General features: G+C 44.0%; 1 protein-coding gene across 1 annotated transcript in view; it reads right to left on the reverse strand.

Moving 5' to 3' along the window:
• Positions 1-21,976, reverse strand: part of LOC148027419 (uncharacterized) — a 61,410-nt gene extending 39,434 nt beyond the window's left edge. The window contains exons 1-2 of the mRNA XM_087689105.1: positions 21,937-21,976; positions 21,540-21,782 (exon numbers count right to left, since the gene is read on the reverse strand). Coding sequence (XP_087545231.1) covers positions 21,540-21,758 — 219 coding nt within the window. The 5' untranslated portion in view covers positions 21,759-21,782; positions 21,937-21,976. The remainder of the gene's footprint in view (positions 1-21,539; positions 21,783-21,936) is intronic.
• Between the last annotated feature and the right edge of the window lie 1,829 nt (positions 21,977-23,805).

Consider the following 23,805-nt stretch of genomic DNA (forward strand, 5'->3'; position numbering starts at 1 on the left):
AGGCTCTCAAGATGTGGCTAATGCCTGGAAGCTGTGGAACACAGAGCCCTCAGCTATTGGCTATCCAAGCAATAGCTAAAGTTCTCGGCTGTGATGAGTGGGCCTCTCGGTAACCTCGTCGGGAGGCAACTCACAGATGTGGACAAGACTTGCATCTGTTGTCTCTATGGAGACGAGATAGGCCTCTGCACCCCAATCAGACAAGCCCTCTGAAGTTGAGAACGTTGTCGACTGAGATGGCTAAGCAGTGGCAGTATGAGTCCGACCTTTAAACTGCCCCTTGCCATCACCCTACCTCCCCTGCTAGGGATTGCTCGATTGAGGGGCGGAGGTCTGAGACTTAGATTTGGTGTTGTACCTCTGGCCTTTGAGCGACACTCGTCGTCAAAATGACCAGCCTTTTGACAATGTTGACAATACATATTCTTTTTAGATACATTCTACCACCCTTGTTTGAGTTGTGACTGGGAGTTTTCTTGTGATTCCCCGGATTGATTTTGTTTTTGAGTGGAGGTTTGATTTTGTTTGTCCTTGCCTTGTTGCCCCTTCTGAGAATGAGCAACAAGAACCCCCTCTGAGGAGGAGTTCATATGAAATTGATCAAACAACCGTACGTAACGCAACATTTGACACTCAAATTCATAGAAAGTAGGCATGGTAGGCTTTGAAACTATACCTTTCACAAAATTGAAGTATTTCCGAGGGAGTTTGTTCAGAAACAATGTGACTTGATCGTCAGAGGACTTGGGAGTCCCTGTAGTGGAGAATTTGGCAAGAAGTCGCCGATACTCAACCAACTTGACTTTCAAGTCATCCTCGTCAGTGATTTTAAAGAGTTGGAGCTTACGGTCAAGATTTATACAACGGGTCCTATCCCCAGCCGCATTGCAGTCAATCAAGTATGCCCATCGTTCTAATGCTAAGTCAAAATGTTGAAGCTGAGAATGAAACTCAAGTAATAGGCCCTGCATCAGCTCGACAATAACGGAGGCATTCCTAGCCTTTCATGAATGGATAACCTCGTATGGAACAAGTACGAGATCGGATTGGGGTTCCAACCCCTGCACAAGATCCCATAGATTCTGGGAGTCAAGGACATGTCTCTTCAAGTTTGACCAAGTAGTAAAGTTTGACCCGTTAAAACGAATCTTATCATTGAAAGCATGCTTGGCAAAGATGAGCCGAAACCATGAGGTGTCGGGAAAGTGGGATAAGATGGAGGTGGAGGATAAGATGGTGGTGGTGGGTGTCTGATAGGAAGAATGAGGGGAAGAAGGTAGGTAGGTAGAAATAGGCTAGGAGTGTCCAATGAGTACTGATTGATGCGGAGGCATTGAAACGTGAATGTTTCCATAAGGTGCCGATGGAGGTGGAGGCACTGGGACACGAAAGCCCTGTCCAAAGCTTGGTTGGGGCACAGCAAAATGATCACGAGGTCCACTAGGTAATGCTATAGAGGCAAGCTGTGATACCAACTGATCCACACTCGAGAGACTGGGGGGGATACCCAAGATGCAATGATCCCGAAAGTGTGTGAGAAGTAGGTGGAACACCACGAGATGGAGAAAAGGATGAGGTCCTAAAGACAGTGCCTATATTTCCATAACCCTGCAGTGCGGTGTGATGTGCAACATGAGGTGTTTGATAGGGGAATGTAAAATGATGTGAAGAGAAGTGGAGAAGCAACAGAAGAATGTGGTGGGATGGGTGGGTTTTGAATTTGTGGTGTGAAAGGTGCAGATGCATTTTGTTCATTTTTATCATTTAATGATTGAAAATGAAATGATGATGATGATGATGCGCTGTGCACTGTAGAAATAAAAACACCAAATTTATTCTAATTTTGAGAAGTAAACTAAAAAAGAAGGGTAGAAAAAGAGGTACCTAATTCTTTATTATATTCCCTACGATATGTGTTAACATACAAGAATTGGTCCTCAAGAGAATCTTTTCCGTAGTCAACTGATTGTACTCTATCTTCCTCATGATTTCTACCAGTATATTGCAAAACAGAAGAGATAAAAGACGAAGGAACAAAAGACGAATCTAAAGTACCTTGCACCGGAGTGGACGGAAGAGGATGAAAGAATGGAACATACTCCGGATCTCTTTCTCCAATAGGGGGGCCCATCCCTAAGGGAGGTCTCGACAGTCCTGCAATATCATCAGATTTATGCGCAACATCTGAAGAGAGAAATTCATGCATACCTTCATTGAGTAGCTTCTCTTAAAGGGCAATCCTTCGATCAAGCTCCTCAATCTTCTTTCGTCTAAAGTCCATGATCACATGATATTCTTCAGTGGGAAGCTTGTATAGCCTTTCTTCCGTGTTGTCAGAAGTATCTTCCACCATGTCAGAACTTTATGGAGCAAGCTGTTCTACCCACTCTCGCTCGGTTCTCAACATAGGTTATTCTAGAGACTGAATTGGTATTGATGTGTTCGAAGTCATTTGTGTTGTGCTAAGAATTGCTCTTAGCCACTTAAACAACCCCAAAACATGCTTATTTTAGGCTTATTTTAGCCAAAGCCCTAAACCGGGGAGCGGATCGAGAGAGTTAAGTAGGAGAGGATCTAGAACCCTAATTTTCTATAAATTGACAGCCAGCCCTCCACTCTTCCCCTAATCTCATTTTTGCAGGTTTCAAGTGTTATCAGCTTGTTGCCCACACCCCGTTCGCGGAGGACATCTCAGCCCTTGACGTCCATCACTGTTCCCTACAGTCTGGCGCCTATTTCCAGCCCTCCACACGCTGATTGTTGTTGTTTCTGCCTGGCGACTAACTGCTGATCATTTGCACTGCTGTCGTACAGCCTGCCAAGTTAGCAAACTGCTGTGTTTGCAGGCCCTAGCTGTCGCCTTGACAGTTTTCTCTCTCCTACTGCAGTCACTGCCGTTTTTCTCTCTCCTGCAGGCTATCTTGCCTATGTTTTTAGTCTTTCTCTCTCCTGCAAGCTGTCCTGCCTGCGTTTTTAGTCTCTCACCTGCTGCTTGCGTTTTTAGTCTTTCTCTGTCCTACAGGCTGTCCTACATACGTTTTTAGTCTTTCTCTCACCTGTTGCCTACGTTTTTAGTATTTCTCTCTCCTCAATGCTGTCTGCATCAGATCCAACTTCTCACTACTGTGTTTGCTAGTGTTCGACATCCGGAGGCTGCCTTGCTGCGATTCAGAATCCGTTCAGAATACGATACACTCTCCTGCTCATTACCCCTGCCCTGATTCTTCAGATACAGAAGTTCGAGGTTCAGTATTCATTCATTGCATAGTGTGTTTGTTGCATGAGCATCGTATTATTAGTAGTCATATCATTTCATTTATTAACTGTATTCATTGTCTCTGAGTTACCCTAACCCTAACCCTAACTATGTTCTTTTATCAATCTGTGCTTTGTCGTACGGTTTTTGTTTATGCTTCTGTGTTAGGATACTTTCTTTACATGGTATCAGAGCCTATTACTCTCTGAGAAACCTAGGCCTTTGATCTGAGAGCTCTTCGCAAGAAGCAAGAACAACAATAGGTTCAAGTGACTTCGAACACATCAACACCGATTTTGTCTCCAGAACAACCTATGCCGAGAACCGAGCAAGAGTGGGCCGATCAGCTTGCTCCACAAAGTTCCAACATGGTGGAAGACACATCTGAGTACATGGAAGAAAAGATAGACAAGTTGACCTCTAAAGAATATAAATCGATCATAGCCTATCGACGAAAGAAGATTGAGGAGCTCGACCGAAGGATTCCCCTTCAAGACAAGCTTCTGAATGAAGGTATGCATGATTTTCACTCTTCAGATGTTGCGCATAAGTCTGATGATGTTGCATGGCTGTCGAGACCTCCATCAGGGATGGGGCCCTCTCTTGGAGAGTAAAATCCGGAGTATTTTCCATTTTTTGAGACTTTTCCGTCCTCTCCGGTGCAATGTACTTTGTTCGTCTTTTGTGCCTTATTCTTTCGCCTCTTCTGTTTTGCAATATACTAGTAGAGATCATGTGGAAGAAAGAGTCCAGTCTGTTGACTACGGAAAAGATCCTCTTGAGGACCAATTCTTGTATGTTAACACACATCGCAAGGATTATAAGAAAAAGCCAGGTACCTCTTCTTCTGTCCTTCCTTCTTTTCCGTCTACTTCACATAATCAGAATGAATTTGGTGTTCCTTTCACTTCATTACATGGTGCATCATCATCTTCATAGTTTCATTTTCAATCTTTAAATGATAAAAATGAACAAAAAGAATCTGCACCTCATACATCTCACTTTCAAAACCCACCCATCCCACCACATTCTTTCGCTACTTCACCACTTCTATTTACACCATTTACATTTCCATTTTAGACACCTCATGTCGCACCGCACATCACACCGGGGGGTTATGGAAACATAGGCACATCCTTTAGGACCATCCTTCCCTCAGCCGGGTGGTATTGCACCTACCTCATACACACTTTTGGGATCATTGCAGCCTGGGTATCCCACTCAGTCTCTCCCAAGTGTGGATCAGTTGCCTCCACAGTTTGCCTCCATGGCATTGCCTTGTGGACCTTTTGGTCATCCTACTGTGTCCTAGCCTCACTTTGGACAAGGCTACTATGTCCTAGTGTCTCCACCTACACCGGCATCTTATGGAAACATTCATGTTCTAGTGCCTCCGTATAAATCGGCACTCATTGGTGGACACTCACAGCCTCCTTCTGTCTACCCACCTCTTCCCCCTCCCTCTTTCTCTTATCAAACACACCCACCTCCATCATCTTTCCCACCATCATCTTACACCACCTACCCGACAGCTCATGGTTCTAGCTCATCTTCTGCCAAGAATGTATTTAATGACAATACTCGTTTTAACAGGTCAAACTTTACTACTTGGTTGAATTTGATGAGGCATATCCTTGACTCACAGAACCTATGGGATCTTGTGTAGGAGTTGGAACCCCAACCCGTTCCTGCATTTGTTCCATACGAGGTCATCTGCTCATGGAAGGCTAGGAATGCCTCCGCTATTGTTGAGCTGATGCTGGGCTTATTTCCTGAGTTTCATTCTCAGCTTCAGCATTTTGACTTAGCATCAGAGCAATGGGCACACTTGACTGACCGCTATGCGGCTCGGGATAGGACCCGTCGTATTAATCTTGACTATGAGCTTCAGCTTTTCAAAATCACTGATCGGGATGACTTGAAAGTCAAGTTGGCTGAGTATCGGTGTCTTCTCGCTAAATTCTCCACTACGGGGACTCCCAAGTCCTCTGACGATTAGGTCACATTGTTCCTAAGTAAACTCCCCAAAGAAATACTTCCGTTTTGTGAAAGGAATTCTACCATGCCTACGTTCTATGAATTTGAGTGTCAGTTGTTGCATTACGCACAGTTATTTGATCAATTTCATATGAATTCCTCTTCAAAGGGAGCTCTTCTTGCTCATTCTCAGAAAGGGCAACAAGGAAAGGGCAAACCAAACCAAACCTCCACTCAAAATCAAAATCAAACTCAAAAGCTAAATCAATCTGGGGATTCTCAAGAAAACTCCCAGTCACAACTTAAGCAAGGGTGGCATAATGTACCTAAAAAGAATAGGTATTGTCAACATTGTCAAAAGGCTGGCCATTTTGACAACAAATGTTGATCAAAGGCACGAGCCACACCACGAAAACCTAAGTCTCAAAACCCCGCCCCTCAGTCGGGCAACCCCCAACAGGGGAGGCAAGGTGATGGCAAGGGGCAGTTTAAAGGTTAGACTCACACTGCCACCGCACAGCCATCTCAGTCGACAACATTCTCAACTCCAGAGGGCTTGTCTGACTGGTCTGCAGAGGCCCACATCGTCTCCGTAGAGACATCCGATGCAAGTCTCGTTCCATCTGTGAGTTGCCTCCTGACGAGGTTACTGCAGAGGCCCACTCATCACAGTCGAGCACTTCAGCTCCAATTTGGATTGTGGACAGTGGAGCTACACATCACATGACTCCTATAGAGGACATTTTCTGTACCCGAGCCCCTACAACCGGGCGTGTCCGTGTAGGAAACAACTCCTCAGTCAAGATTCACGCTCAAGGTTGCATCAGTCTTGCCACTAACAAGGGTCCAGATCTGGCTTCGCTAAACAATGTATATCATGTCCCTTAGCTTGGGGTGAACTTGTTATCTGTTCAGCAACTTTGCCGGTTGGGGCGAGCAGTTTTCTTTACATCGACCACAGTCGAGGTCCTTGACTCTCAGACTGGTTTAATGATTGCTCGCAGTGAGGCACAGCCTAATGGCCTATACCACATGATTCATTTTCTCACCAAGCCGACTGCCGAGGGCTCCGTGTTCCATAGCTTCCAGGCCTTAGCTACATCTCGGGAGCCTATGCACAATGAGCGTCTTTGGCATTTTCGCTTAGGGCATCTTGGTTATGACTCACTTTATGAGTTGTCACACCGTGAGCTGGTTGAGGGCCTTCCACGCCTGAAGCTAGCTCGAGCTGATTGATTCAAGTTGATCTTTGCGGGCCGGCATCCACTGCCGCTTTGAACGGCGCATTGTACTTCTTTTTTATAGTGGATGATCATTCTCGATACATATGGGTATACTTCCTCAAGCATAAATCAGATGCTTTTGTTGGGAATAAAGGGCCATCATGCCTTTTATATGTACACGAGTGTGAACACACCCTTAGCACATTGTAATTTCATACATATATCTATCTAAAACCCAAAGTGGTACACTCTTCATTGTACCGAAAAACGTGTTCACTCTCTACTCTGCTTACTCGCACTCTCTCAAAACGTAAGGTCTGTCTACCTCTATCTCCGTGCCTGATCGATTCCTTCAAACTGGTATCAGAGCCAATGACTCACTCAAGCTGTTGAGAGGTACAAGCGACACGCAGAGTCTCGTGTAACAGTCTTGTGGACTGTTGAGGAGCCGGCAAGAGGCAGTGCGAGCAGGAATAGCTGGCAGGTTGCTAGCGGGCAATAGTTGGACAGAATGGGCAGTAGCATGACAGGCTGCGACTAGTCGGGGTTCAGCGTGGACCAAGGCGATTGCAACTGACGGGCGATAGTGGGCAGCAGGCAATGCGTAACGGAGCCAGTGGGCAAGAAGACCTGACGGAGCGCGCAACGTGTGACGGAACCAGCGGGCGAGCGTGCGATGGGGAGGCCTGACAGGTCAACAGACCCATCATTCGAAACTTTTTTTTTCAAAAAAATCTTTTTCTCAAACTCCTTCCCCTAACTGGGGTTCACGCGTGTAAGCACAAAACATCAACTTTGTGCAATTTTGGCCCATAAATCTAGGGCTTTGCCAGACTGAGCATTGTTCGTGAAAAATTGAGGCATCTGCGTCGGAATTGAAGACATTCTGCGCATTTAAATTGGGGATTTCGCCAAAATTGCTGAAATTTTGCTCATCTGAGTGAAATTTCTCATCATGTAGCCCAAAAATTTGGGGCTTTTCCCAGATTTGAAAAATTTGATGCATGACAAGCAAATTTGTCTCAGAAATTGCAGGAATTTGTGACATTTTGTCCCCAACATTTGGAGCTTTTCATGTACATGCACAAATTGGGCCGAAATTAACCCAATTTCTCGACATTGAGGCACATTGGACCCCGTGTAATTTGGGGCTTTTGCAATTTGGGCAAAATTTGTGCAGCATTTGGTCATTTTATGTACATGCAAGTTGAATTCCGCACAATTTGGACATCAACACTTGGTGAAATTTGGGGGTTTTGCTGAAATTGCTTCATTTTGGCAAAATTGGAGAGCCCTATGCATGACAGAGGAAATGCAGATGTGTGTTTGACGCTTTTGAGCACAAAATTTTGGGGCTTTTGACCGTTCGTGTCAAATTTTATGCCCGTGGGTACACGTACAACAGAAATTGCAGCTGAAATTTTGGGGTGCCCTTTGGAACAGCTGTAATCAATTGGATAATGCTGTAGCACTTGGTTTGGTGCTTCTGAAAACTGAATTACAGATCTGAAATCTGTACTTCTGCGTGGTCATTTATGGCTGATTGTTACTTGTTTATACTTTGGTCACCTAGGTTACAATTTGGGCCTGCATTTACTAGTTTTCTGGTCACTTTTGAGCTGAAAACCATGGCTGGCAGCAATGAAAGCAGTAATTTGATGCATATAAAGAAGCTTGAAGGCCCACATAATTTTGCAGTGTGGCAAAAACAATGCTACAATATCCTGTTACACAGGAAGCAGGCAAAGCCAGTGGACATGGATCAGGACGATTGGGATGAGTTGAATGAGCTTGCACGCTCAACCATAAAGCTATCGATTTCTGATGCCTTGCTCTTCAACATTGAAGGTTTGGATTCTGCATATGCTATATGGACTAGACTAGAAGAACTGTATGCACAGAAGAGCGCTGCAAGTAAAGTGTATTGGCTGAAAAAGCTTATGGATTCAGTATGAAAGAAGGTACAGCAATGTCTACTCACTTGAGTGAGTGTAACTCCATTTTCAGCCAGCTGGTTGCCTTGAAGTTCATGATTGATGAGGAATTTAAGGCTACTTTCTTGCTTTGCACTCTACCAGAGAGTTGGGATACAAACTCAAAAGGAGTTTGTATGGGTTGAAACAAGCACCAAGAGAATGGTATCATAAGCTTGATACATTCATGCAGTCCCAAGGCTTTCATAGAAGTCAAGTGGATCACTGTCTGTACACCAAGAAGGCAGCAGATGGCAACCTGATTATCTTGGTTTTGTATGTTGATGACATGCTGATTGCTAGCAGGGATACTCATGCCTTGGATTCATTGAAGCAAAGTCTTCATGGCAGCTTTGACATGAAGGATCTGGGTGATGCAAATCACATTCTTAGCATGCGAATACTCAAAGATAGATCTAAAGGTTTACTCTATCTATCTCAGCAGGAGTATATCTCCAAAGTTTTGCTGCGTTTCAAATGGAGGGGGGGAAACAATTGGGGTTCCATTGCCTCCATATATGAAACTCAGTGCAGAGGACAGCCCTACATCTGATGATGAGAAGGCTGAAATGGCCAAGATACCATATGCTTCAGCTCTTGGCAGTTTGATGTATGCTATGGTTGCTACACGTGTCCTGACATTGCTTTTGCAGAGGGAGTGGTTAGCAGATACATGGCAACCCCTGGCAAGAAGCATTGGGATGCAGTGAAAGGTATTATGAGATACCTCAAAGGCACAAAGAAGTTATGCATCTGCTTTGGAAAGCATAAGGCATCTGTTGTTGGCTTTACGGATGCAGACTATGCTGGTCATGCGGACTGCAAGAAGTCCACTGGGTATATGTTTACTTTCACAGGAGGAGCGGTCTCTTGGATCTCCAGGCTACAAAAGTGTGTTGCATTGTCTACTACAGAGGCAAAGTATGTAGCTGCCACTGAGGCATGCAAGGAGGCTTTATGGCTTTCATGTCTGGTGGGAGAGCTTGGCATCACAGAATTACCTATTCTCCATTGTGATAGTCAGAGTGCTATCATACTAGCACGGAATCCTGTCTTTCATGCAAAGACAAAGCACATACAGGTGAAATATCACTTCATTAGAGATGTACTTAACAGCAAGAGCATTGAGCTTGTCAAAGTGCATACAGATGATAATCCTGCAGACCTTCTCACGAAGGGTCTTCCAGCAGAGCGGTTTGCTCATTGCCGACAAATGATAATCCTGCAGACCTTCTCACGAAGGGTCTTCCAGCAGAGCGGTTTGCCAACAGATGATGGGAGTTGGATAGATATATTTATTTCAGCTTTGTACATACTTAGACTTAGCTGATTCTTTTCTTCTCTTAAGGCACATTGCCTTTAGATGGGAGGTTGTTGGGAATAAAGGGCCATCGTGCCTTTTATATGTGCACGGGTGTGAACAAACCCTTAGCACATTGTAATTTCATACATATATCTATCTAAAACCTAAAGTGGTACACTCTTCATTGTACCCAAAAACGTGTTCACTCTCTACTCTGCTTACTCGCACTCTCTCTGTCTCTCTCTCTCAGAGCATAAGGTCTATCTACCTCTATCTCCATGCCTGATCGATTCCTTCAGCTTTCACATATTTTTCTGCTTGGGTGCTGCTGGTTCATAACCAGACTAGTCGTCATGTCGGGTGCATGAGGAGTGATAGCGGTGGTGAGTTTATCTCCCACGAGTTTTTTGAGTTTATACAGAAGCATGGCATTTCTCGCAGCTCACCTCTACCAACTCCCCCTCTCAGAATGGAGTTGTAGAGCGTAGGAACCGCACAGTCATAGAAATGGCATGCTCTATGCTGTTCGCAGCAGAGCTTCTTGAGCGCCTTTGGTCGAGGCTATTAACACTTCGGTGTACATCCTCAACCGGTGCCCGACTGCGGCTCTTCCTCAAAAGACCCCATATGAGGCATTTTTTAGCTCTCGGCCTGTTATTTCCCATTTCAGAGTCTTGGAGTGTCATGCGTACACACACACGCCTGATAACAAGATAGGTAAGCTTACTCCCTGAGCTGATCTCCTTATTTTCGTGGGATATTTCTCTAAAGCGAAAGCCTATCGTTTGTTCAATCCTCGAACAAACAAGGTGATCGTTACACGGGATGTTTTTTACGAGAGGGATATTATGAAGTTTTCTGCACCGGATTCTAATCCGTTTCCTTCTTCCACATCATCCGAGATCATGCCTACTGAGCCTGGTCTACTTCCCGCTCCTGATATTCCTGCAATTTCTTCAGCTCCCAGGCCCCCTTCGCGAAACCCATTACCTCACTGGTACCAGTAGACCATGCGAGATTCGAGGATTCTACCACCCGAATTCCTCTCCGGAGGGACCTAGAAAATCTACGCGGCTTGCTCCTCAGGCATCATTTGCAACGCTGTTTATAGCCGATTACATAGCGCATTCTAAGCCGGATACATGGCAGGAGGCTCTTTAGCATCTTCAATGGCGAGAGGCCATGAAAAAGAAGCTAGAGAGTATTGACCGAAATAAGACTTGGACATTGGTAGATCGTCCGAGCCACAAGAAATTCATCGGGACAAAGTGGATTTTTAGGACAAAGCTAAAAGTTGATGGGACTTTAGACAAGTACAAGGCTCGCCTTGTAGTGCAAGGGTTTCGACAAAAGCACGGCATTGATTATGAAGAGACCTTTGCCCCTGCTGCACGGTTGACTTTCTTTCCATTGCTACTTGCGCTCGCCGCTCACCACGGCTGGCCGATACATCAGATGGATGTCAAGAGTGCCTTCCTGAACGGATACTTGGAGGAAGAAGTATATGTGAAGCAACCACCGGGCTTTCCTTCAGGGAACCCTAGGGATAAGGTATTCCACTTGCAGAAAGCTCTTTATGGGCTGAAGCAAGCGCCACGGTCTTGGTTCCATAGAATGGATGAGTTCTTACAGACTCATGGATTTCATTCTACCCCTTATGACCCGAACTTATATGTTTGATCCACACCAGAGGGGGTTAGCTATATCCTGCTATACGTTGATGACTTACTCATCACGGGTTCAGATTCTGCTGCCATAGCAGAAATTAAGGCTAAGCTTAAAGCTACATTTGAAATAACAGACCTTGGTTTGCTGTCCCATTTTTTGGGAATGGAGGTAGTTCGTTCTGGAGGATGTATTTGTGTGTCACAGCAAAAGTACGCACTTCAGCTTGTGGAACAGTACACTTCGGATCAAACACGGCCAGTGGCCACACCTCTTGATCCTACTGTCTACTTGTCGAAAAATAACCCTAGGACAGCCCTTCGATGCACACACCTATCATTCTGTTGTAGGAAAACTTCTTTGGTTAATTCACACTAGGCCAGATTTAGCTTACTCAGTTAGCATACTCAATCAGTATTTCACATCACTTAGGATGTCACATTGAATTGCATGTCTTCGTGTGTTGCGTTATTTGCGGTGTACTTTTTCTTATGGCTTGACATATGGTTCTAGTTTATGTTTGCAGGGGTACACTGATTCTAATTGGGAAGGAAATCATGACACCCGACGTTCCCATGGCAGCTACCTCTTTACCTTGGGCACGGCTCCCATTTCTTGGTCCAGCCGTAAGCAAGAGACGGTGGCGGCTTCCATGGCCGGGGCTGAGTACCGGGCTCTCTTCGATGGCACCACCAAGGCCATCTATCTGAGGAGTTTACTGGCGGCGCTTCATTTTCCATATGACTCTTCCACAGTTGTCTATAATGACAACCAAAGTGCCATTGCCCTTGTGGGCAATCCGATCATCACACTACGAACACGGCATGTGGGAGTCCACTTCCACTTTTCCAGAGAGCAAGTTGAGCTAGGCACTATTCGCCTAGAGTTTGTGCCTTCATCAGATAATTTTGTAGATATCTTAACCAAAGCAGTCAACCGGTCGGTTCTTCAGTACCTGCTACCCAAGATCGGCTTGGATACACCCTCCCCTACTTCTTCAGCTTGACGGGGAGAGGGTGTTTCTCTCTTGCTTTCCCTTCTAGTTTGAGAGGGGGCAGTTTCTACTCTTGATCGTGACAATGATGATGCTTACAGTTTTTAGACGTTACATTCACTCATTCTTTTGTATTGCATTATGGGTATTTGTAACTTTATCCGCACTGTCAGGATGACCTGATTGTAAAAGGGCACTTGGACAAGTGAACAATTCCCCTGCGAGGGCACTATCCTAGTGGCACCATTGCATAACATATTGCATGAGCATGACATCTTGCATCTCCCTTTGCATTACCCCATGCATTGGCATTCTATTCATGTAAACATGCATCAGTGAACATTTATCCCTTTTCGGTCTTTTGGAGTGGTCGACTCTAGGATCCACCATATTCGTAGCATAACACATGGCAGTTCTCCTAACGGCAGTTTCCCTACCCTTGCTTGCCTGCTTGTTTTGCTTGTCTTGCTAAGCCCACCATCCTCTTTTTTGCCTTTCCACATATTCACAATATGATTGGCACATACACTCACTTTTATCATCCTTAGGCACTTATCCTAGTCAATGCAAGGGATTGGCTTGCTAGTTTTGTGCTTGACTTGGGTTTAAAACTCTCTTTATCTTTTCCTATCTGTCACATAATTGGCCTTTGATTCCATCTGCCTTTGTAGGACTTGGTAGGCCCTTGGGCAGCCGCCGAGCACCCTTGGTCCGATGCCCTAGCCTCTCTGGGGTGATCACTTGGGCTTCCTTGGTAAAATAACAATCGCCTCTATAGTCTTGGTAGACCTATGGGTCTTGTAGTATTGGGATGTGATAGCCTGAGTGCTTTGTATCTTGCTAAGAATGCCATGTATCATTCACACACAAAGCATATAGATGTGCAATATCACTTTATTAGACAGATTCTAGAATATGATCTAATCACATTGACCAAAGTCAAAACACAAGACAACCCTGCACATGTTCTCACTAAAAGTCTAAGCAAAGCTCAGCATGAGCATTGCATACGACTAGTGGGGGTTGGTTAGAGGTTTGCTTCAGACCTTTAAGCGGGAGGTTGTTGGGATAAAGGCCCTTTTTCACCTCCGTGTATAGTACACGCACATTAGTCAATTATACATGTGAATGCACCCTTATATGCCCTAAGTATAAATACATTTTATTCTTTGTGTACCAATACATTGTTAGTACACTTAAATCTAATCGTACTTTCACTCTCTATCTCTCTCTCTCCCATGGTGGCTGAGGCCTTGGTCCAGGCAGTGACTTTCATACATAGACTATGGGAGCTCCCCCAAGATAGATACCCATGGCTAGCCCTGGCCTCTTCTAGACAACTAGCAGCAGACGGTGACAGACACTGTTGGTATACTCAGATGAGTACATGGATGAGTCTACATGGGCTGCAGATTGACAGACTACCCCCCTTTGACTATAGCCTGGATTGCCTTACACTTGACCTAAGCCGATCATAGCTAAACCATGTGATCAGAGCAAACATACTGAAGTTAGATACGGAGAAGACCTGGATCCGACCCCCCTCCCCCCATGGCACGAGGATGGCACACTACCAGACCCACTTCCTTCAGGTATCTGAGGATGGTTTTATCACCCGACCCAATTACATGGACACACAGCTGCCTCATGGACTACGCACAGTTATTGGTCAGATCCGCACCTCATCCCACAACCTGAGGATTGAGACAGGCAGATGGGAGGTTATACAGACAGAAGAACGCATATGCCCACTATGCGACAGAGAGCCAGAGACGGAGGAACACTACATCTGCCGATGCACTATATATTATGACATACGAGGTAGATACCACTGTCTGTTTCGAGAGGGTTTTGGACCCCTGAGACGGATCGTACAGTTTGAGGATCAAAGATGCTTGGGATTTTTCCTCTTGGAGCTCCAGAGGCACAGAGCAACAATTCTACGGAGTAGAAGGTGTTAGAAATGCGGGATCTAGAGCATGACATAACCGGAAGCTATGGAGGATGGAAGGAGAAGTGTAGACTCATGATGGAATGGACACTGTTTGTTACACAAGTGAATTAGGTTCCAAGATTGAGACTTGGACTCATAAACACAATCTTGTGTATGTGGACAATGACATTGACACTTTACTGAAATGAAAAGAGCACTATCATTGCATTAAGAAAGAAAGCAAGTACAATGCTTTATAGGAAAGTAGGAAACTGCAGTAGGCACCACTGTGCATATGGGATAAGTTAGCCTGCATGTCCTTGACCCTGAGACTCCATACAAAGAGGCTGTTTGAGTGTGATTGCTGATTCTCAACACCCCTCCTCAATCACAACTAGGAAAGGCACAAAGTGTGTAGAGGCTGTAATGAGAACCACCTGCAAAGTGTGGGCATACCACAGACATGGCAAAACACCAGAGGCTGTTGCAAAAAAAGCTAAGTGTGGGTACCATAAACATGGTGGACATCCAGAGGCTGTAACAGGGGCCTCACAAAGTGTACAGGGACTGTAATGCCAAGTTACATAAGGAGTTTACATAGCTTATGGCAGGAAGCATTAGGGCAAGGAAAAAAATACAAGGCTATTAAAACAGTCTATCAGAATTATGAGAGTACAAGGACTGATGAGTCTTGTCCTTCCGATCCTGGTGATCTTCATCTTCTTCTTCCTTTGCTTCATTTTCTTCTTCTTCTTTGACTGCGACTAGATAGGCCTTTTGGGATCTCTTTCTTGCGTGGCAGAACTTCTCGGTGTGTCCGGTCCTTTTGCAGAAGTCACAAAAGAGCTGATCTTTCTTGCCTTTGTACCTGTTGCCAACATATAATGCATGCTCATCTCTAGAGGTACTTGGTTCTTCTTTAGTTTTTAGCTTCTTTTCTTCTTCTAACAGTGATGCCTGGATATCAACAAGTTCAGGATTTGGCATGTTGATTAAAGTTGTTGATACGTTATTATATTCAGGAGGCAAGCTCTTAAGTAGAACACCGATGCAAACATCTTCATCCATTTTAATGTTTATTCCTGCAAGTTGGGTTAGGAGTCCTTCCATGTAATTGAGATGTGTGGCAAGTGATGTGCTGGACTTCATTTCAAGCCTGAAGAATTCAATCAGGAGACCATACTTTGATGATTTAGATTGTGCACCGAACAGGGTGTCAAGTCTTTTCCATGTATCCTGTGAGGTCTCACAGTTATCCACATGATGGATATAACTGTCGTCTAGCTCCAATTTGATAATGGCCTGGGCTCTGTCATCGTTCTTTTGCCAAGTAGTTGCAAGGTCCGCGTCCCGAGGTTTCTTCTCTTTGCCATTTGTGATGGCCCAGAGACCCTTCTTCATCAGGATGAGCTTGATGCGGGTTTGCCAAGTGTGGAATCCGACTCCTTTGAATCGAGCATTTGGCGAGTCTTTGCCCATGTTAGATTTACGGGAACAGTAGCAAATCAACTTCAGACTTTATTAGATTTGAGCAACAGAAGAATTGATTGAGAGACACAAGTGCTAAAAAGCACTAACTGAGTGTCAATGAATACCAAATCTGCAAAAGTCTTTTACTCCAAGTGATCTTCCCCTTCTTGATTTGATGCTGATGCCTTCAGATCTGAGTGACAGTACTTTAACGAACTTCAGAGAGTATTGCTCAGTGATTAAAATCACTGTTGATAACTTCAGTGAGAGAAACAGTGAAAAATGTCAAGATTTTGAAACTTTTGGCTATGGTGGAATTAGGGTTTCTGAGACAGGGGCCTGGTTTTTTGCTGATTGCAGGAGCTACAGTGCATCATTTTCAAAACTTTTTACATATCTAGGAAGCTTATGTCATGGGCTACCAAAGCCCCATGGAGATTGTCAACATCGTGGTCAGTATGCAGCGCGCAGGTGCCGCGAACAGAATCGGCGCAGATCTGGACAGCGAGGTCGAATTTGAGCAATGCTGGAGCTGTAGATCATCAATGTTGGTGTTTAAAGTGACAGGGAGCTGCGCCCTGAGCCAAGGAACATTTCTCCAGAAGAAATCGTGTTGAAATTTTGCCTGGTTGAAGAGTTATGGAAGCTCCAAGCAAGGTAGGTCCTGTCTGGCTATGGCAGACACAGAACAGAGATTGGGGATTTTCACAATGCTGAGCTCCAGATGGTCCAATGTCCTGGATTGATGTGATACAGGGAAGCTTTATGAGTTGAGGAATACTTTTCCAGAAGGAAGCTCCAAGAGATTTGACCTGTGGAGTGAGATATAAGCAGTTCAATCTGACAAGGTGCTGCTGGCTATGGCTGCCATGGAAGCTTCAGTGAGAGTAGAGTTGGGAGATGAAGTCATGAGCTGACATTGAGCTGGATGGAGGTTCAGAAGAATCAAGAGAGGCTAGACAAGCAATGCCATGCCCAACTGGGCTCTGATACCATGTTAGAAATGCGAGATCTAGAGCATGACATAACCGGAAGCTATGAAGGATGGAAGGAGAAGTGTAGACTCATGATGGAATGGACACTGTTTGTTACACAAGTGAATTAGGTTCCAAGATTGAGACTTGGACTCATAAACACAATCTTGTGTATGTGGACAATGACATTGACACTTTACTGAAATGAAAAGAGTACTATCATTGCATTAAGAAAGAAAGCAAGTACAATGCTTTATAGGAAAGTAGGAAACTGCAGTAGGCACCACTGTGCATATGGGATAAGTTAGCCTGCATGTCCTTGACCCTGAGACTCCATACAAAGAGGCTGTTTGAGTGTGATTGCTGATTCTCAACAGAAGGCCCCCACAACTCAGCTCACATAGACAAAGAGCAATCACGGACTTTTTCACTGATACACGACAGAGTATAGCAGATACCTCTACTACTGCCACACAGCCTACAGGGATACATCATCATTGGACCTCATCTTCTGTAGGTGTCCCTTTGGATAGAGCTGTGACACTTAGCCAGTCTAGGCGCCCACGTCCACCCGGACGAAGGCCTAGACATCCACACCACGTACAAATTAAAGCCATCATTGAGCGCCACAAGAGACAGATGCCGAGACGCCTCAGCCATGCAGAGATACACCTCCCTAGAGAACAGACATATCATTGATGGAGAGTTTTCCTTTCTCTACTCTCACTTTTAGATCACTGACATGTTTCCCTTTTATAGGACACTATCTCATTCTTTTTCAGTCTTATAGGCATGTTTTTCATCTTTTTCTCGTTCCAGATGAGAAACACACCATCATTGTATGTACTGCTTTAGTCTCATAGGCCACATTGGCCTTTTAGAGACGTTAATATACTCTCTCTCTCTCTCCGTCACTCTCACTCCTTGAACTACTGCTCACCCCTCCAACTGAGCTCCAATATAGGGTGCTTGGGCTAGTAAACAATTTTCCCAGGAGGGACACTGTCCAAGTGGGCACCTACTGCATGAGCATTCTTCAACATATAGCATTCCATCTCCACCTCACTCTTCTCTTCTTCCCCTTTTTGGGCCTAAGAGGGGTGTTGAAAAACCCTTCACCCGCAATTTGCGTTTTTCCGTTTCTACATTTTGCGTTTAGGGTTTGCAGCCCCAAATAGGGGCGCCACCCTAGACTAACAATGCCTATTTATAGGCCACTCTCACTCATTCTTTACAGTTGATTCATTCAATTTGTCACCTCTTCTCTCCAACCTCTCCACTGCCCTCACACCCCTTGAAGAGAACATTGTGGTTCGAGGTTCGTGGCTGTCTTCATCATCTTCCTTGTTCTACGCCACCCTTGTTCCCTTGTATCACATTCACTCCATGATTCAGAACTTCATCATTCCATTCATCAGAGTTTCTTCTCTCTTTTCTTCTCTTCTCCATGTTTGCCGAGTTCACTCCGTGTTTCTCCCCACAAACCCTACTGTCTCGCTGGTACATCATCTTTGGACAAGATGCAAGTCTCCTCCCCTAGGAAATAATAATGCATGACTAAGTACCTTGCAAATATTTGAAGATCCGCTTAATAGCTTTCCAATGTATAGTCTGTGTGTTGTGCATATACATGTTCACTTGAGATACTACATACCGAATATCAAGGCATGTGTTGCAAAGATAAATAAGGCAGCCAACAGCTTGGATGTAAATTGCAACATCAGACATCTCTTCACCATCATGCATAGACAGCTTTGAGCCTGGCTCCATGGAAATGCACATAGGTTTGCAATCTTACATGTTGAACCTATGTAAAAGCTTGTCTATATACTATGATTGTGACATGATGATTCCATGCTGATTTTGGCTGAACTCAACCCCCAAATAGTAGTGTAGACAGCCCATATCTAACATAGCAAACGCATGTTTCAATTCAGCCCTGAAACCTACAATTTTATCCTCTTTAGGCCCAGTGAGCAACATGTCATCCACATGAAGAATGATAATCAACAAGCTCCCCCTTCATTCTTAATGTATAGAGTGGGAGTAATTTCATTATTATTGAACCCTGTTTTGGCCAAATAAGCATCAATTTTAGAGTACCATGTACTAGGAGCTTGTTTGAGACCATAAAGAGTCTTATGCAACTTGCAAACCACATGCTCTTTTCCCTTAATCACAAACCCTGGAAGTTGTGACACATAAATATCTTCATGTAGATCGCCATTTAAAAGTGCAATCTTAATGTCCAACTAATGTACTTCCCAGCCATAATTTGCAACCATAGCAATCACACATCTCAGTGTACTCATATGAGATGCAAACAGTGTACTCATATGAGATGCAAAAGGGTTCCTCATAATCTATGCCCTTCTTCTGTGCATAGACTTTTGCTGCATTTACAACAGCTCTTTCATATTATACTGCATCTTCCATTGCATGAGGCAAACCATCATCATAAACCTGCTGTTCGGGAGCATGTGGTGCAACAACAACTTGTTGTATTATGTCTGTCTGGCCATTTACAGCAAGCATGGACTCCAAACAAAGTGGCAAAAGACCCTCAAATAGATTGCCAATGTCATGGGTGGCTGGCATCTCAAACTAATCACTAACTGAGGAGGAGGAGCCCAGAATATATAGGCATGAATAATGCCATAGAATATGTCAAGTCAGCCAGCATTAATGCTGGCCGACTGACAACAATAAATGCTATAAAGCATAAAATGCTACACAATAAAAATGCCTAAAATATCTACATAATGTGCCCAGCCCACAATACATGCTCAAACTCACACATGAGCTGACATAATATGCTAACACGCTCTCTCAAATCATGGGTGATCTGATACAATACAATGATACAATGATAAATGACTCATCATAGTCCATACAACAAAGAACCACCAAGTAGAACCATGGATACCCAAGTAGTGGGTGATCAAGCCACCGCCAAGGTACCTCGAAGAGAACTTGATGTCGATGTCGATCGTACCAACTCCTGATGATAGAGAAGATCATAGTAGCTCTCAATGTCTGTCAACAATGCCTCTGATGTAGCACACGCGACCATCCTGTCACCAATGCCACAGCGCATAAATGACCATGGATCCCTCACCTTTGGCCAGACCGCCAAAGTCTCCCCTCATGTGAGCTCCAGACAAAAGCCACCCCCTCTTTGTCAAAGAACCAGCCCATCATGAACCTGGATGTCAATCCCAACTCCAGGATTTAAACCTATCAGACTTCAATCGATGCATCAGGGAAGTCCTTCTCTAGATCTTGTGAATCTGTATAGAAATATAGATGAGCCACGGCTGCCCCATCCCACCACCCTCTCACACTCCCTCTCTGGCACTAGAAAGTCATGAGGGATGACCTCATCACCACCACTAGAAAGCAACTGAGGAAGGGGCCACCAAGCCCTTCCCACGATCTAAAGAAGAGGATCTCTTCCACGCCTTGGACTTCACCTTGGTCGAAGGATCGGAATCTCAGTCTGAGGCAAATGATGACGCATCATCGGAGTCCACATCCCGCTTCATCTTCTTCTCCTCCTTTTTTTTAGAAGCCGCTAACTCTTTGCAGTTCTTCCGTAAATGACCTTTCTTCCCATAGTGGTAACACTGGGTCTTCGACTTCTTCTTCGAACCCCTCTCTGAAGCTGCAAGAGCCTCACTAGAACCTGATAAAAGCCTCCCCTGTAACCACAATGATGCCTCATGCTCAAGCAACATGGAGGTCATGTGGTAAAACTAACAGGAGTTGATGATGTCTGCGCCCTCAAAGCATTCCCCACTCCATCGAACACCGGAGGGAGTTTCAAGATTACGAGTCCAATAAGATGAGCCTTTGGAAGGACAGACTGCATTTGCTGAAGCTAGTCTTGGATTTGAATCACACGAAGTAAAAAGACTGAATAGTATCTTTGGTCTCAAAAGAAATTTGTTGGAGCTGTCCATTAAGAGTAATTGCCCTCATGATGGAAGGTGCTGCATACAACAGCTGCAACTTCGTCCATACTTCAAAAGATGTCCTGCAAGAGATAACCGCCGGTAGGACTTCTTTGGAAATACACCGAAGCAAGGCTGAGTAAGCATGTGCATCGTTCGAATCCCATGTAAGCACCGCTTCCTCATGGTTGTCTTCATCAAAATCAATTGGAACAAGAGAAAACCTGAGGACGTTCAATAGCTTCACAAACCATGTACCATAACCGCTTCTGTATAAACCAAACCTTCATCACAACACTCCATGTAAGATAATCAAATCTATGTAAGGTAATCAAAAGTATGACACATAGAGCCAACCTCTACTTGCAACATCCTAGCCTCTGCTAAGAGCATCTCATCTCATTGGAAACGGTTACCCTGAAACGCTTGAAGAAGATCCTCTTTTGCACCACCCTTTCTACATTGTTCAACCTCTTCTATATAGCTACCCACTTCCAAATATGCTTGTTCATGGTGCCATATAGAGCCCATATGCCTCCAGCCACCCATTTGTAGCACCTCCCTGAACCCGGGGATAAGGGCATCAATACTCAACCAAACGCGTGTTTGCTAACCTTCATATCTACAATGCACATATGCAGAACTCTGAATTCGATAAGCTGTTGGTTTTTATGTCTTGTGCCAGCTGACTTTTTGTATGAGGAATTCAGAGCTGCAAGATAGATTTTTTTAAAAATGAAATTTGCTAGCCTCAAAATCTCTAAGCGACAACGAAAATTACAGTCGAGAGAATGAGATATGAGCTGTTGGATGCATACGTGCCGCAGAAAGGTGTGAACGAGGCAGCGACCGATGCCCGAATGTCGGGCGACTCCGGTGATGATGGCGCAGCGGGGCTGTGATGGGTGGGGCTGCTGCGCCATGGCCGACGCTGCCCTCGCTCTCCAGCCTATCCTTCCAAGATGACGCGATGGCAGAAACGCTGCTGGCCCTGCGAGTGCTACTGCCAAAATGAGCTGCTGTTTGCCGATTATCATTGCCACTCTCCTCTCTCCTGCTGCCTGAACGGCGTTGTTCAAAATTAATATTTTAAAAAATCAGTTATAAAAATAACAATACATGTATTTGATCCTCTAACATATTTTAATTCACATAAGACACGCAGTTTCCAGCAAAGTGCACTTTTGTGAGCAAATGAAAACCGCTTCTCTTTACTCGCAAAAGAAGAAATCGCGTGCTTCGCACACAAAACACAAGGCGCTTCGCGCTTAATGTGTGAAATGTCAGGAATGTAATTACTTAAAGTTACAATAAAAACTTCTAGATATTTAATGTAGGTCTTGAAGTTACAATATAAACTTCCAAATGTTAAATGTAAGTTTGTGTGACTCCAAATACTATAACTTTTGCACCTTCAATTTTATAAAACCTCCAAGGAATGCATCCTTTCTTATCACTCTATTTTTCCCTCATTGTCAATTAAACTCTATGCAGTAATGTGTCTTTACCAAGCTAGTTATGCCACAATAGCTTCACTTATTTGGGTAACAAAGATTCTTTCCTTTGATGGCACAACATGAAGTGGGGTGCGCTTGACATCTTGCTTTGCATACATGCTTAGGCCAGATGTATAGATATTTAGCAACTTAGGTTAAGATTAAGTTTTTTATTGATATATCTATGTGTGCATAAAGATGTAGGTGCACCCATAAAAGATCTTGAACACACATACTTACTATGCATCTCTATACAGATGTTAGCTTTAAAGTACATTTATCAACGGTAATGTCAAACTTGAGCACATAACCATGGGTTTTAGTTTTATTTTTTGAATTTATTTGGTGGAAAGGGTTTAGAATAGGCTATATCTTACTTGTGCCTCAAAACTATAATCAATACTAAGTGGCATAGGTTTAGATAGTTATTTTAATAAGCAATCTCAAGAGGAATCAATTGCATAAATAATGTAAATCTAAGGTGATGAAATTTATGATTCGAATGTCAACCACCAAGCTACTTTCTTGCGTATTCGCCCTTAGTAAATTATCCTAATTGCAAAAGGAATAGATCATGGATATATTGCACTTCTAAGACACTTTCAAGGTGTTTATTCTCTCTAGCCCTCATGTACATGAAGGACATATATAATAACAAATACACATATGGTAAGCTCTCTCTCTCTCTCTCTCTCTCTCTCTCTCTCTCTCTCTCTCTCTCTCTCTCTCTCTCTCTCTCTCTCTCTCTCTCTCTCTCTCTCTCTCTCTCTCTCTCTCTCTCTCTCTCTCTCTCTCTCTCTCTCTCTCTCTCTCTCTAAAAGATACACAAATCTTTAAATTTTGCCATGCTCTCGGCCCATTATTAACTAAGTTGCATTTGGAGATTCCTCATCACTACGTAGAAAGTAAGGGTGTTACATATTACTTATTTCTTTGGATAAAATTTTAAATTTTAATATTTGGGACTACTCATATTAAGAAAGAAAAGTTAGCCCTAAATGCATCAAAGCATATGGGATAAAAAGAACATCCCCAAGATGGAGGCAACATATTAATGGGGATGTCATGGAAGTCAATGGTCAAAAATCTCTCCATAGATATAGATTCTACATGCATTTTATTACCATTTGCTAACATGCATGTCAGGACCTAAAATGGGCCCAATAGTGGCTCTCCCACACTCTAAGCTCACTAGCAGACCTCACACAACCAACCCCCACAACCCTACAGCCATGAGCAATTGGCTCTAGCTAGAAGAACTCTCTTTAAACACTAATATACTACATTATAGTCCAATCAACTAACTGCTTATCCCAAACTCCAGAGTAGGAGTACCCAACATAAGGTGTCTAGCACATTACATAAACGTAACATAAGCTCCTCCTCGGCTGATTGTCGTGGCCTCTAATCACAATTGTATTGACCCAATTAGGGATTGGCCCGCCCATCCTCATCTTAAATCAGATATCGATACACTAACTCTACTCTTTCTCACCACTTAACCCTTGTCAACCTTGTATCTAGACAGCTTAAGTTTCCTCACACATTGGGTTAATATGAAAACAAGTGCTTTGCGTCGGTGTGTGCA

The sequence above is a fragment of the Lygodium microphyllum genome, chromosome 12 (genome assembly GCF_053477565.2).
Source record: "Lygodium microphyllum isolate KBCC chromosome 12, Lygodium_microphyllum_v1.1.10, whole genome shotgun sequence".
Classification (NCBI taxonomy): domain Eukaryota; kingdom Viridiplantae; phylum Streptophyta; class Polypodiopsida; order Schizaeales; family Lygodiaceae; genus Lygodium; species Lygodium microphyllum.